This window comes from Cricetulus griseus, chromosome 3 (genome assembly GCF_003668045.3).
Source record: "Cricetulus griseus strain 17A/GY chromosome 3, alternate assembly CriGri-PICRH-1.0, whole genome shotgun sequence".
Classification (NCBI taxonomy): domain Eukaryota; kingdom Metazoa; phylum Chordata; class Mammalia; order Rodentia; family Cricetidae; genus Cricetulus; species Cricetulus griseus.
Genome location: NC_048596.1, coordinates 193,705,108 through 193,719,562, shown reverse-complemented (window position 1 = coordinate 193,719,562; position 14,455 = coordinate 193,705,108). Strand labels below are relative to the sequence as shown.

General features: G+C 46.9%; 1 protein-coding gene across 2 annotated transcripts in view; it reads right to left on the bottom strand.

Moving 5' to 3' along the window:
* Bco1 (beta-carotene oxygenase 1) overlaps positions 1 to 14,455 on the bottom strand; it is a 57,341-nt gene that overhangs the window by 28,102 nt on the left and 14,784 nt on the right. The window contains exons 1-2 of one of the 2 annotated variants that reach the window (XM_027410783.2): positions 7,337 to 7,708; positions 5,500 to 5,628 (exon numbers count right to left, since the gene is read on the bottom strand). In XM_027410783.2, the coding sequence (XP_027266584.1) occupies positions 5,500 to 5,628; positions 7,337 to 7,445 (238 nt within the window). In that variant the 5' untranslated portion in view covers positions 7,446 to 7,708. Of the gene's footprint in view, positions 1 to 5,499; positions 5,629 to 7,336; positions 7,709 to 14,455 lie in introns of those variants that run through there. The other variant, XM_035442705.1, reaches the window with a different exon arrangement.

The window sequence follows — 14,455 nt, the reverse complement described above, 5'->3', positions numbered from 1 at the left end:
TCAGGGAGCATTGAGGAAGTCAGCAGGAGGATTTTAAGAGCCAGAGGCTGGGGAGGACAGAGGTGAAACATTGCCTTCAGACTCGGTAGAACCGAGCACTCACAAACCCAGCAGCTATGCTTGCCTTGCCTGCGTGACATCAAGCCAGTCACTGTGCACAGAGATGATTGCACAACCCCCCACTCCTAGCTGAAGAACTCTTGGCAGTTGTGGGCTTCAAGCAGAGAGTCAGTTTTCTCTAGAGGTGTGATCCCTGTAAGTTTCCCAGGCTCTAGTGGATGGTCCCAAGCCTATGCACATATGGGCAGTATTAATTAGATTCAGTGGGTTAAAATAAAGGACAGGAAGGGGATGTTTCATGGGTGAAATGGCTCAGTGCATCCAGTCACCTGCTGACAAATCTGATGACCTAATTTTGATCCCCAGAGCCCACACGGTGGAAGGAGGTAACTGACCTCCCCCCCCTTTCTCAAGGTGTCCTTATGCATGTACTTGTGTTGACACACACATACCCACAAACAAACACAATATAAAAAGCAATGTTCTGAATTAAAAAAAAAACTAACATAAGTTGTCAATCACTGTCAGAGAGGTTGTAAACACTTGAATGTATAATTTCTTAACACATCAAGTACAAATGTGAGCACAGATCCATTCTCACCTAATAAAACTGACATGTAGGAAGGTTAACTATCTTAAGCTATACAACTAGTGAGTGCTAATGCATCGCTAGGCTGGTAATGAACATAGAAACGGCCTCTCAGGCAGGGTCTTAACCTAGCCATACAGTCAGTTTGACTCTACTAAAATTACACTCAAGATGTGCAGCTGGGTGACATTCCATGATTGGGCCATCTCACATAGGTGACATCTCAGTTTAGAAGGGGATTTGAGGAATGTTCCAGAAGCCCAATATCAACGACAAGCCCTTTCCCTGATAATCCCTCTGATGATGACGTCTAAGAGCACAATTGGCTTTTCCTTCTGGGGTATATTTCCATATCTTTCTCCAAAGGGCTGAATGTACATTTCAATAAAAACCATGTCCATTCTCCACCTAAGGGGAAATGATGACCATAACAGTAACACTATCATGAGATTGTAATCAACTTCAGGTAGCCCTCTCCTGGCTCCTAGAGTCAGCGTTTCAATGAGACGCTGTGAGGCACCTGGCTACAGGGTATACAACATATATGTTTTGATGGTTTGCCTTCACTGCCACCTTCAGAATCACTTAGGAGACATACCTCTAGACAGATCTTAGAGGCTGTCTCCAGAGAGGCTTAACTGAGGAGGGAAGGGCCATTCTGAATGTGGGTAGGACCATCCTTGGGGTCTTGAACTGAATGTTGGAGAACGCAGCCTGAGCCTCTGTCTCTCTGCTTCATGCCTGTGGATAAGGCATGACCAGTGTGCCTCACTCTCCTGCTATCAGGCCTTCCTCGACAAGTTGTGATCCCAAAAGAGATCCTTCCTTCCATTTGAAGTTGCTTCTGTCAGGTATTTTGTCACAGTGATAAAAGAAACTTGTATCAGCTTGCACACACACGCTCACACGCTCGGGTCTGCGCCGCCTTCCCGCGCACCTGCTCCCAGGCCCCTGCGTCCCAGGCCCCAGCTCAGCCCATCCCTTCAGGAGAAAGGAGGACTCCATGGCCGCGCCAGGAGGGGCAGCCGGGCTCCTCGGTCCACCCCACCCTCCCAGCCCCGCTGAGCTGTAGCCTGGCACTTTCCATCCGCGCCAGCGCGCGAGAGTGTTGGCTGATGAAATTCTAGATGGTTAAGGAAAACCCTCGATGTTTCAAGCTGGACGCTCACCTTGGGGCGGGGTGAGCCTGATGTTGGTCTTCTGCCAAGCACATCACTGAACAAATACCCACTTTAGAGCCAGCCTGTCCTTCTTTGGTCACTCTTTCTGGATGCCACCATCCACAGGCACTGGTTAAAGGGCCTTTGAGCCCCAGTGCTTGGCTTGAAAGGTGAATTCTTTTCACTTGAAATGTAAACTCTCAGGCCAGGCCTCCCACTCCCTATAAACATGGAGCTGTAGGATCTCGGGAGCACTGGAGGCACTGAGAGAAAGTAGCTCTGGAAGTGCTCAGGCTTAAAGCTAGGCTACGAGTGTGAGATTAAAGTCATCAGCCGCTGCCCATCCTGCTTTACCGAGCCCCCAGTCAGTCACACACACCCCCATCTGAAGGGACACAGCAAACAGAAGTCTCCTGCCTGGTGTCTTCAAGAACTGGGTCAAGTCTGATAGTCTTGTGATAGAGGGTGTGTGTTCACATACACACCATAAGCCAAACACATGTGCACACACACACTCTGACACACACCATACATGCTTGTGTACACCCACCTACTCCAACATACACCACACCCAAACATGTATACCCACATTCCCCAATATGCGTTCACACATATGTGTACACACCCATACGCTTTGACACACACCATACTACACTCCAATACATACCACACATACTCTGTGTACCATACACTCTGACACACACCACAATACTGTGTGCCTGCACACACCCCAGCACACACCACACACACACATACACACACTACAAACCACCCACGCACATACCATACACACTCTTACACATGCACATAAGCGTGCACACCAACACTCAAATCTCAGGGCGATGACTTTGTCTCCTAGAAACAGTCTCTTTGCCGACAGAGACCTGACATCACTCACTGCCACCACTTTAAACAAAAACTTTCTATTTTGCTTGATTATTTATTTATTTATTTATTTAATCTTTTGAGACAGAGTCTTACTATGTAGTTCTGGCTGTCCTGGAACTCACTATGTAGACCAGGCTGGCTTGAACTCAGAGATCTACCTGCCCCTGCCTCCCAAGCATTGGGATTAAAGGTGTGCCATCATGCTTGGGTTTTACTTTTTTTTTTTTTTAAGCATTAACTTCTATTTGTCTTTGGTGAAGACCACAGACTATTTTTCTGCCTTTTCACTTTTTAAAATATTTATTTATTTTATGTGTGTGAGTGTTTGCCGGCATGGATATATGTGTTGCACATGCATGCAGCTCCTATGGAGATGATAAGAGGGCGTCAGATTCTTTGGAACAGGAGTTATGGATGGCTAGGAACCATCATGTGGGGGATGGGAACTGAACCCAGTCTTCTGCAAGAGTAACGAGTGCTCGTAACCACTGAGCTATCTCTCCAGTCCCTCACTTCCTTTTTTTGTTTGTTTGTTTTTGTTTTAAGACAGGATGTCACTATGTAGCTCTAACTGTCCTGGAACTTGCTCCAAAAGACCAGGCTGGCCTGGAATTCACAGAGACTCTCCTGCTTCTGTCTCCCAAGTGCTGAGATTAAAGGTGAGCATCACCACCTCCACCCTGCCCCTCACTCTCTTAGGAAAAGAAGTGGGCTAATAAAATGATCAGGCAGTTTGTAAAGCATGAAATTCCAACATGAAATGCCAGGAATCGTATGAAAAGCTGTCCAACATCACTGACCATCAGAGGAATAAAATCCAAAGCTACACTGAGACTCCATCTCAGCTCAGTGAACATGGTGGTCATGAAACTAATGAGTTTTGGCCAGGTTCCACTCCTGTGGGACTGAAAACCAGTCCAACCACTTTGAAAGTCAGTTGGAGGCTTCTCAAGAACTAAAAATAAGGACTGGAGAGATGGAGCCACAATTAAGAGTGCTGTTCTTAAAGAGGACCCGAGTTCAGTTCCCAGCAACCCCCTGTAACTTCAGCTCCAGGTGACCCCACACCCTCTTCTGGGCTCCTAGGGTACTGCATTCACATGTTCATACCACCCCCCAACACACAGATGCAGTAACATACACATAATTAAAGAAAAATCTTTAAAAAAAAACCCCACAAAACTAAACTAAAACTAGATCTATTAGAGGACTCAGCTATACCACTCCTGGGTATTTACCCAAAGGACTCTAAGGCAACACATCCTGGAGACACCTGCACATACATGTTTACTGCTGCTCCATTCACAATAGCCGTTATGGAACCCGCCTAGGTGTCCAACATCAGAAGAATGGGTAAAGAAAATATGGTATGTGTATACAACTCGATTTTCTTTCAGCTGTAAAGGATGAAGTTATGTCATTTTCAGGAAGATGGACGGAGGTGGGATTACTAAGTGAATTAATTAAGTCAGTCTCAGGAAGATAAATATTGTATGTTTTCTCTCATTTGTGGTTCCCAAATCTTATATAGTCACATAAAATTATGTAGAGGTGAAACTGTCTAGGGGAACAAAAGGGATAAAAGAGAGGGAGAGAAAAAGAGAGTATTAGAGGAGTATGGGGGATAGGTTCAACATCTGATACATGCCCGTATGAGAACTAAAATAAATGAAACAAAAACCTAAAGAATGAAAGACCCACTATAAAATGTGCAAGACAAAATGAACAACGCCCATTTCCTTCTTATACCCTGACCCCAATTTTCCTGTGCATGCCCTCATCTGAGTTAGGCAGGGGGAACTTGACATTCTGGGTTTGTACCTCCACTGTTACACAGTGGAGGAGGGGACACCAGAGGCCCCAGAGGAGCTGAGAGGCCTGATTGGCAATCAGAAGACACTTAGAGGGTCGGGTGGCACATGTGGGAGAACCTGGTAGGAGGGGACCCAGGACACACCGCTATGATGGTTAGGTCAAGCAGTGTGTTTCACTGGCTTCTTTTCGTCTGGTCTCCTCCTGTTTTGATCAGAGGCATGTCTGAGTCCCCAGCCTGTCACCTTCCCTGTGACTGCTCATCTTGTGGCAGATTCCACCGTAAGATGAAATGACAAAGAACCTTGTGCATCTGCCCAGAGTTGTTTGCTGTGGGCTGGGTAATGCTCTCCCCATGATCAGCCTGCATCCGACGGAAGGGACTTTGTGGGTCTTCTTGGTTAAAGCATTAGGGCTATCTGACTGGCCGTGATGCATTATAAAGTCTTTGTAAGAGGGAGACAGTCAGGGGGGTGGTCAAAGAAGTTGTACTGATGAGTGGAGAGAGAGTGAGAGAGCAAGAATTGGGGGAGAAAAGAGGAGGAAGGAGTAGGAAGGAGAAGATAGAAAAGGAGGAGGAAGAAGGGAGGAAGGGAAGGAGAAGAAAAAGGAAGAGGGAGAGGGGAGGAGGTGGAATAGGAGAGAGGAGAGAAGGAAAAGGGAAGGAACATGAATGGAGAAGAGACAGACTGAAAAACATGCATGATACATTGCCACTGGTTTGAGAGAGGGATGGGGCCACAAGCCACGGGTACAGGCCACTTCTGAAATCTTGCAAAGCAAGGCAATGGGTTCTCCTCAGAGCTTCCAGAAGGAAAACAACCCTGCCAATACTCTGACATTACCCCCAATGTGATCAATTTCAGACTTTTGACTACGCCCTCCCCCTCCATCCAGAATGGAAAGAGAGGAAACTCCTGTTGTTTTAGGCCATTGAGTCTGCCTTGTATTTGTTACCATGACAATAGCAAACTCATGCTGGGATCTCACCGTCTTTGATGGAGAAGCTGTGGAGAAGGGCCAGGCCATCAAACCAATGGTTGTACTTGCTATCCCCCACTGTGTGCATCCCAGGCCCATTTCGAAGCAGGGTCCCCTGAAGCCATGTTGGAATCTTGCCTGTTGAAAGATAAACTGTTTAGTTGCCAGATTCCATGACCAAACCAAAAAAATCTCAAAAGGGTGTGGGGGAGGTTGGAAAGGAACTAAGTGATTAGAGCATACTACTACTCATTGTGTGTCCATTTACCCCATGGTTCTTTCTAGAAAAAGTACAATAGGGATGGTAGTTTGCTAGCACTGAAGTTGACCAAGAGTAGATGCCATCCCTAGCCTGAAGTTGTTCACTGTCCATTAAGGAGATTTAAAAGAAAAATAGATACTCCAAATACACTTCTATAGAGGCAGTGCTGCAGCCCAGTGCTTCCCTGATAGTCGTGAGGGAGAACATTGGCTCCACTAAGGCATGGAAGAACACCCTAGAGGCTAGGGGATGGCTCTATGGGTAAAGTGCTTACCACACAAGCATGAGGTTCCGACCTTGGCTCCCACAAGCCATATAAAAAACTCAAGCATGAACCAGGTGGTGGTGGTGCACACCTTTAATCCCATCACTAGGGAGGCAGAGGCAGGAGAATCTTTGTGAGTTCAAGGCCAGCCTGGTCTACAGAGCGAGTGCCAGGATAGGCTCCAAAGCGACACAGAGAAATCCTGTCTCGAGGAAAAAAAGAAATGCTTGTGATCCCAATGCTAGGGACGTGGAGACAGTAGATTCCTGCGACTTGTCAGCCAGTTTAGCCAAATGGGCAAACTCCAGGTCAGTGAGAGATCTTGTTTCATTAAAAAAAAGTGGCTGGCATCTTGAGGAATGGCACCCAAGGTTGACTTTTGTCCTCAGTATGTGTGGAATTCAGAGGACAACTTTCAGGGGCAGCTCTCTCCCTCCACTATCTATGAAGAGCAAGCCATGGGGAGCAAGCCAGTAAGTAGCACTCTTCCATGACCCCCGCATCAGCTCCTGCCTCCAGGTTCCTGCACTGTTTGAGTTCCTGTCCTGCCTCCTTTGATGGTGAACAGTGATATGGGAGAATAAGCCAAATAAACCCTTCCCTCCCCAAGTTGCTTTGGTCCTGGAGTTTCATCATAGCATTAGTAACTCTGACTAAGACTTCTACCTTATGAAAAGTTGAGAGGATCTGGAAAGATGGTGCAGTGGTTAAGAGCACACACTGCTCTTCCAGTTCCAGAGGGTCTGAGTTCCATTCCCAATACCCACCGTAGCTCATAACCACTGTAACTCCAGCTCTAGGGTATCTAACACCTCTGGTCTTCCCAGATACCTGTACTCCTGTTTACATACCCACACTCAGCTATAGACACATTCACATGATTGAAGATAGTAAAAACTTAAAAAAAAAAAAAAAACCTTGAGGGTAACATACTCAAATTCTAATGCAATTTCTCAGTTAGAAAACTCCACCTGAGGGCCAACAAAATGGCATGGCAGGTAAAGGCACTTGCATCCAAGCCTGACAACTGTGTTCAATTCCTGTGACCCACATGGTGGAAAGACCCCACTCCTGCAAGCTGTCCCCTGATCTCCCCACTTGCACTGTGGCTATCAGAGACTTCCCAGTACTCTTCTGGAGACAGTGAAAAGGAACAGGTCTCTCCCTGGAAATTGAGTTACCAAGCGCAAACATACACAGTTTATCAGAGATTGTTTTGGGGTCTTGGCTTATCTTGTTCCCATAAACACATTTCTAGGCTCCCAAAAGCAACTTATAACACAGAAAAAAAAGATGCCCATCAAACACAGAAGTCTCACCTGTCACTGTGGCTGACACCGGCTCCAGCTGTTCTTTCTTATTCCTGCCAAATATTATCTCCATGGAGCTGGTGGGTGGCAGTGAAGAGGATGCTATGGGAATAGACATGATGCCCCGTGTGCTCCTGTCTTCCCGCCCTCTGTTTCTTTACATTTTCATCTCTCCCTCTGCTTCCTTCCTTCCAAAGTGTTTCTGCCTGCAGCCGGAAGCTGCTGGGTAATTTATACAATGTTTGGTCAAAGGTCAGTTCCCAAGCCATGTGCTACTGCTAATCTTTAACCCTGCCAGTATCTTTCCAACTCTTCTTCTCCACTTTCACTTTTATCTTAACCCAGGGAGGCTCTGCTTTAAGTTGGTGGAGAGGATTTGGTGCATTCTGCTGAGTTAGGTTGCCTGAGCTAGCCCATTCTGAAACTTGGTGTGTTTATGGTTGGAGCAGGGAGATATGCAGGACCAGTGAAGCTAGGGGACCATCAAATGCATTGATCACACTATTGCATGGTGTGTGTTGGTGACATTTTTACCTTCTGCAAACTAGAGTGGGGTGTGTGTGTGTGTGTGTGTGTGTGTGTGTGTGTGTGTGTGTGTGTGTGTGTGTGTATACGTTCCTTCCCACTATTAAAAATCATATGAACAGATACCTGATTGGTTTCCTTTTTGGAAAAAGGGCACAAAAATGTGTTACATACCTATTTAAAAAAAAAAAGAAAGGAAAGAATAGGCTTTTTTTTTTCTTTTTTTTTAAATCAGGAGCCAAAGAGTAATTAAAACATCAAACAGCTTCAGGGGTTGGGGACTTGGCTTGTTGTGTAAGCATGAGGACCAAGTTCTACCCAAAGTACCCACATAAATCCCAGCACTGGAAGATGGAGGTGGGAGGATCTTTGGGGCTTGCTGGATGGCCAGTTCAACTGAAACCCTTCAATTCAAGTCGGGCTATTAAGAGGGAGAAACCATGGCCATCTTTGGCTCTACAGTTTCCCTGATGTTCACATATCCTGATATGATGCCTTGCCTAAAAATCTACATTGAGTTTTCCAGAGTGGGTGGGAGTTGGTGAACTCTTGAGTCCTGCTGCTCAGAGTGAGGCCTTCAGTGGGAGAGTAACAGCTGAGGTCAAGCTGGGTTCCACACTAGATAGTACAGATGTGCACAATTTCTGTTTTCTGTAATTAAATGAACTTTTAAAATAAAGACGGCTTGGGGTAGGTAGATGGCTTGATCAGTAAAGTATTTGACTTGCAAACATGAGGCAGACCTGAGTTCCACCTGCAGAACTCATGTTACAAAAAAAAAAAAAAAAAAAAAAAAAAAAAAGAGCCAGGCTTGGTGCTTCCTGTGTGCAATCCCAGTGCTCAGAGGTGAAGGCAGGTGGCTCCCTCGCTGTTGGCCAACCAATTTAGCCTCCTTGGTGAATTCCAGACCAAGGGGAGACCATGTTTCAAAAATAAATAAACAATAAGGCAGTTGGTACCTGAGAAGGCAACTGCCAGAATTGTTCTCTGGGCTACATGTCTGCATGTGAATGCACACCTGCTCATGTAATGCATATCTGTCACCTGCAAACACACACAGATGCACACAAGTGGTTTGGGGAGAGAGGGAGAGAAGGCCATGGTGCCTGCCTTCACATACCCAGCTGTGGAGGAGGGTGGGGGCTGAGATAAGAGTCATCATTCAGGGTTTCAGAGAGTTCTAGAACAGGCTGTGCTTTCTCCCCTGGCTGCATGTTGCCAGCTCCTAGTGAGACTTTGCAAAGCACTGGCACTGGGCTGGGCTCCAGACCCACTGACTCAGAATCTCAGCGGAGCCAGAGGCCAGTGATGTCTCCAGATGACTGTATTGTGCACAGCGGAGCTGAGGAGCCCGTCGACAGGAAGCGATGCGGAGCTTGACTGACATGAGCTGGAGTGTCTGTGGGGCTGGTCTTGTTACTCTCTCTGAGCCTGCTTTTCCCTAGCTATGAAGTAGGGTGCAATGATCTTTGCCCTAGCTATGAAATAGCGTGCAATGACATTAGAATCTGAAAGCCCATTGCCCTTTCTCTCTTTCTTAGAAAGCACTTCCCTCCACCCCACATTTCCAGGAAGTCCCTTGATAAACTATCTGTTTATGCTGCTGTCATGTCCAAACACATGCATTCATGCCAGAATTATGTATTCCAAGCTGTGAAAGTTATATCCTTGTATAGGTATCTGGGATACACAGATGGATCAGGAGAAAAATTATACTATTGGGTGAGAAGGAAAAGCTTTCACTTAAAAGATAGAAGACTTGGGTTTGAAACTCAGCCTGAGCTTTAATAATTGTGACCCTGGGAGGGAGGGCAGGATGGCTCAGTATGTAAAGGGCCCTTGCCACCAAGCCTGATGACCTGGGTTCAATCTCTGGGACCCACATGGTGGAAAGAGAGAACTGACTCCCACAAGTAGTCCCGTGGCGTCCACATGTGCACTGTGCATGTACACCCTCCCACACAACAGAGGAATAAATAAATAAGTAAACAAACAAATTATTAGACAAAAATAAAAAATAATTATGGCCCCTTGAGATCTCAATTTACCCTGCAGAGCAGGGTAGCCAGTTCCCATGTTAGCAGCATACTATGCAAATGCAGACTGTGGCTTTGGAGGCTGTCCTGGAACTAGCTCTTGTAGACCAGGCTGCTCTGCAACACACAGAGATCTGCCTTCGAGTGCTGGGATTAAAGGCGAGTGCCATCACTGCCTGGCACACTGAGCACATTCTATGAGTCAGCTTTTCATGGGAGCTGTACAGGTAGTGATTTGCCCTGGTCAAAACAGACCCATGAGATGGATGCTCTCAGCAGCCAGCATTGAACGAACCATGGTAGCTTAACTCTGTCTGAACTTGAGTCTCTACCCGCTCTGGGATGAGAGAAAAAGTGACTAGGACTGAACTAGAAAGGGTTTGTAGAAATTTGTTCCTGTGTCATAGACAATGGGATCTAAGTTGGGGAGACAGTGTCCAATGCAGGCACTCAGGTGACAGTTAATAGCCAAATGTGGTCATTCAATTTGGATATGAATGGATTGCAATGGGGGATGAGGATGCTCTCAGGTCCAGTGCTTTCCTAACATACATGTATAAGCCCCTGGCTTGAGGCCCAGCACCACATAAACTGGGTGTGGTGGTGTATGTCTGCAATCCCACCACTGGGGACGGGGAGGCAGGAGGATTAATGTTCTAGGTCAGTCTTAGTTCCGTAGAGAATTTCAGTTCCATATAAACTACACGAAACCCTTTCAAAGAGACAGAAGGGCTCATAATGGAATTAAATTAAACAGTCAGTTCCTGGTTCATACCAACCATGTTTTAAGGGATCTGGAACCATCCATTGGACAGTAACAGAATATTCCCAGACAGTTCTGTTGATAGCCCCGAGCTAGCAGAATAGTTATTAAGATAGCATTTACATGTGACTAAGGGGGCAGGGGTAATTATGACTAACACATAGTGTAGGGGGTACAATGTCAAAGGCTGAGAAAGGCAAAAGTGTGCATTGGTTCACACATTCAGTCACTCATTCTTCAGTTCCACGAGTGTGGGCCACCCCTGTCCCAGCAGGAGTGGTTCCACACTGAAGGCAAAAGAAAGGAGCAGGAAATCCACAAGTGCATGGTGAAGACTGTGGCCAACACAGCAGGCCTCCACGAGGACTGGCGACTGAGCCAAGACCTGCAGGATGATGAGGTGCAACCCACTGGAGAAGAAGAGGAGGGTGGACCTCACAGAGGAAGAGCTGATCTGCCTCAGGTTTCCCCCAGCACAGCCCCTCTGCAGGGCATTCTGACCGTGAGAAGCTAAGTGTTGCTTCCTGTGGGGCGTAGGGGGAGAGAACAGTTGACAGGAAAGGAGAGGAGAGGAAAATTGTCAACATGTCAAAGGCATGAAGGCTGGAGTTGTTAAAAAAAGGAAATGAGAAGAACAGAGAGGAAGATTGGCATTGCACAAAAGCATCTCATGCCAGGACCACAGGCCTGGCATTGCTGAGGGCTGAGGGCTTGCTTGCAGGTAGCCACAGTTGCTCCAAGATGGTAATGGGCATTATGCTTGGAGGACAGAGATTCCCAGCAGTTGGGCATTGCTTGGGCTTCCTCCATAGCCTTGGTGGACACACAGAGATGCCTCATTGGGATCTGCCTGTGCAAGAGGGATGGCTTGGCATGTACAAAGCCCCAGTTTGCCCTGGGAAGCAGATTAACACTCAGTTGCTTAGTGTCTGCACACCGTGCTTCATACCTCATCCCCTCACAGTCAGTACTTTATGAGGTTTGCTGACTTTTGCATATGGGTGGGGATCATACTCTGTGGTGGGGTAGAAAGTTTGACCACTGGAGCACTGCAGTAATCTGAGCAGTGGGAGGGGCGGTGTGTGTGTATACAAGTGCGTGTGTATGTGTGTGTGTATCCCATTTCATGGGACAGCCTATCCCACCAGATGGATTCATGAAGTTAACAAGTAAACATGGCGGGCTGGGAGATGGAAAAATGCTGGCCATGTGAGCAGGAGGACCTAATTCAATGCCCAGAACTCACATTAAAAAGCTGGGTATGTTGCCAGGAGTTGGTGGCACATACCTTTAATCCCAGCTCTCGGGAGGCAGGCAGATCTCTGTGAGTTCGAGGCCAGCCTGGTATACAGAGTGAGTTGCAAGACAGCTGGAAAGGCAGAGACAGGGGGATCCCTGAGGCTCACTGGCAACCCAGACTAGCCTACTTGGTGAACTCCAGGCCAAAAATCAAGTGGAACCTCACACGTGTGTACTCACTCATACATAAGCACATACTTATAGGGGAGACCTGCACAATGATATACTCAGGAGCCAATCCACCCATGTTTATTCTGGGGAACCAATGAGTATATCAGGTTGACTTACAGAGCACTGGATGAGGGATTACAGTTATAGGCAGGAGGTTGGGTGACCTTAAAGTGGCCACCCTGGAGGGTCTGCCACCAGGTTGAGGGTGCTCCCTCTTCTAATCCCCACCTACATTCTCTTGCCCCTTTCAGAGACCTCGAGGCCATGTGCAGTTAGGGCATAACTACATACAGTTGGTTGGGAGTGGTAGCTGGATAATCAGCTGTGCTCTTCCCTGTGCTCTCCTTCCAAGAAGGAACATCGACAGTCAACAGGTCCAGATGTAATAGTCTTTTTGGGAGGAGGCCCACTCTGAAGATGGCAGCAGCTGGGCTCAGAGAATAGTCCTGTAAAGTAACAACAACAACAACAACAACAACAACAACAACAACAACACACACACACACACACACACACAAATTCAAAGTTGAAATCAACAAAAAATTCGAAATGTGTTATAAAAAAGCCAAAGTCTTATTTTGCAACTCTGTTTCTCTTGCTCAAAGTCGTTGCCCATAGGGGAGTGAATGTTTCCCTGTTGGAGATAGTGTTATCATATCTAAATTACTTTGCAGTTTTCCAATTAAGTTAAGTTCTATATGGTGCTGCTAATTAGCCAGGGTGATAAGCTGGGCAGATAACATCACATCTTGGCTTTTGGGTTTAAAGGTGAAAGGCAAAGTCCCCACAGTTGCCCTCATGGAAGAGAACTGTGTGTGTGGCACATGGTAGGTGTTCAATAGACACTCGGTGAACAGACACAGAGCTCATTGTGCTGTGGCCACTGCACTTGGTTCCCTGGGTGACCTGTGCAGAGCACCACTAACTGGTCATCTTAAAAACAGAAACTGACCTTCCGTTCTGAAGGCCTTGAGTTGGAGATCAAGGTGTCAGCAGGGCCTTGATCTTTTGGAGGGTTTTGGTCATTTCTGTGTCTCCCAGCTTCTACCATGTGCCTGCCATCTTGGTGCTCCCTGGCGTATAAATGCAGTGCTCTAATCTCTGCCTCCATGTCCATGTGGCGTTCTTTCTTCCATGTCTCTATGACCAAATTGCACTATGAAGGTTCTGGTCACACTGTACTGAGGCTCATTCTACCCCCATGCAGCCTCATCTCTGCCTGATTCCATTGCAAAGTTGGTTCCAAATGATGTCATACTCAAAGGCGCCATGGAGCAACAATACAGCAGATCTTCTTGAGGGACACAATTCAACCCACGAGAGTGAGGAAGCAAGGACAATGTAAACATGGGCAGAAGCAATGGTAGATTTATCCCCACATCCAGATGCTTTTAGCTTCTCCTGAGTGCTCTCCTGGCCTCTTTGAAAGCTTGCTGATACCTTCAAATCATGCCAAGATGGGAAAAGATCAAGCTGCTATGAGGACAGGAAAAAAGGGTCAGTTAGCTCTTGTGAGACCTACGGGGGAGCGGGGATTGGGGGGGTGGGTGTGCGGCAGTCAGGGTTGGAGCTATCCTAGAGAAAGAGCATGGGCACACAAGCATTGAAGAGACGACCTTGGTGGAGGAAACAGCATGTCCAAAGGTGTGACAGACCACTCTGTGGAGGGTAACTGCGGTGGCTGTAGTTTCTGTGGGCGCTGGACTACCAATGAGAAGCAAGGCTTTGGCACCGAGAGATTGTTTCTGACTCTTCCTATAAGCTCATTCCCTGTTGCCAACATCCACCTTATGTTCTGTCTCTCTGAGTGTGTGTGTTTTATGTGTGTGCTGCATACATTTATGCACAGGTAAAGGCCAGAGGACAACCTTGAGTGTCATTCCTCACACCTTTTATTTTTTTTTAAAAAAAAATCATGGTCTTTCTCTGGCCTGAAACTTGCCAGTTAGAGTTGGAGATCTGCCAGTCTCTGGTGTCCCTGGCACTTGGATACAAGCAGTCCTCACCACACCCAGCCACTGTATTATTAGTCTTTCAAAGTCCAGGTTATCCTGTGAAATCTGCTGGCAAGCACATGTTAGCAAGCCTGGAGGGCTTATCTACTCAGTGATCTTTAAAAAAAATCATGAGTGGGCCCAATGCGATGGCTCAGCCACCAAACCCGATGTCCAGAGCTTGATCTCTGGGAGAAAGAAACAACTCTGTAAGATATGTTCTGATATCTGCATATGTGTTATGGCGTACACACACACACACACACACACACACACACACACACACACACACACACACACACACTGTAGGCTAGAGAGATGGCTCAGCAGCTGTGAGCAC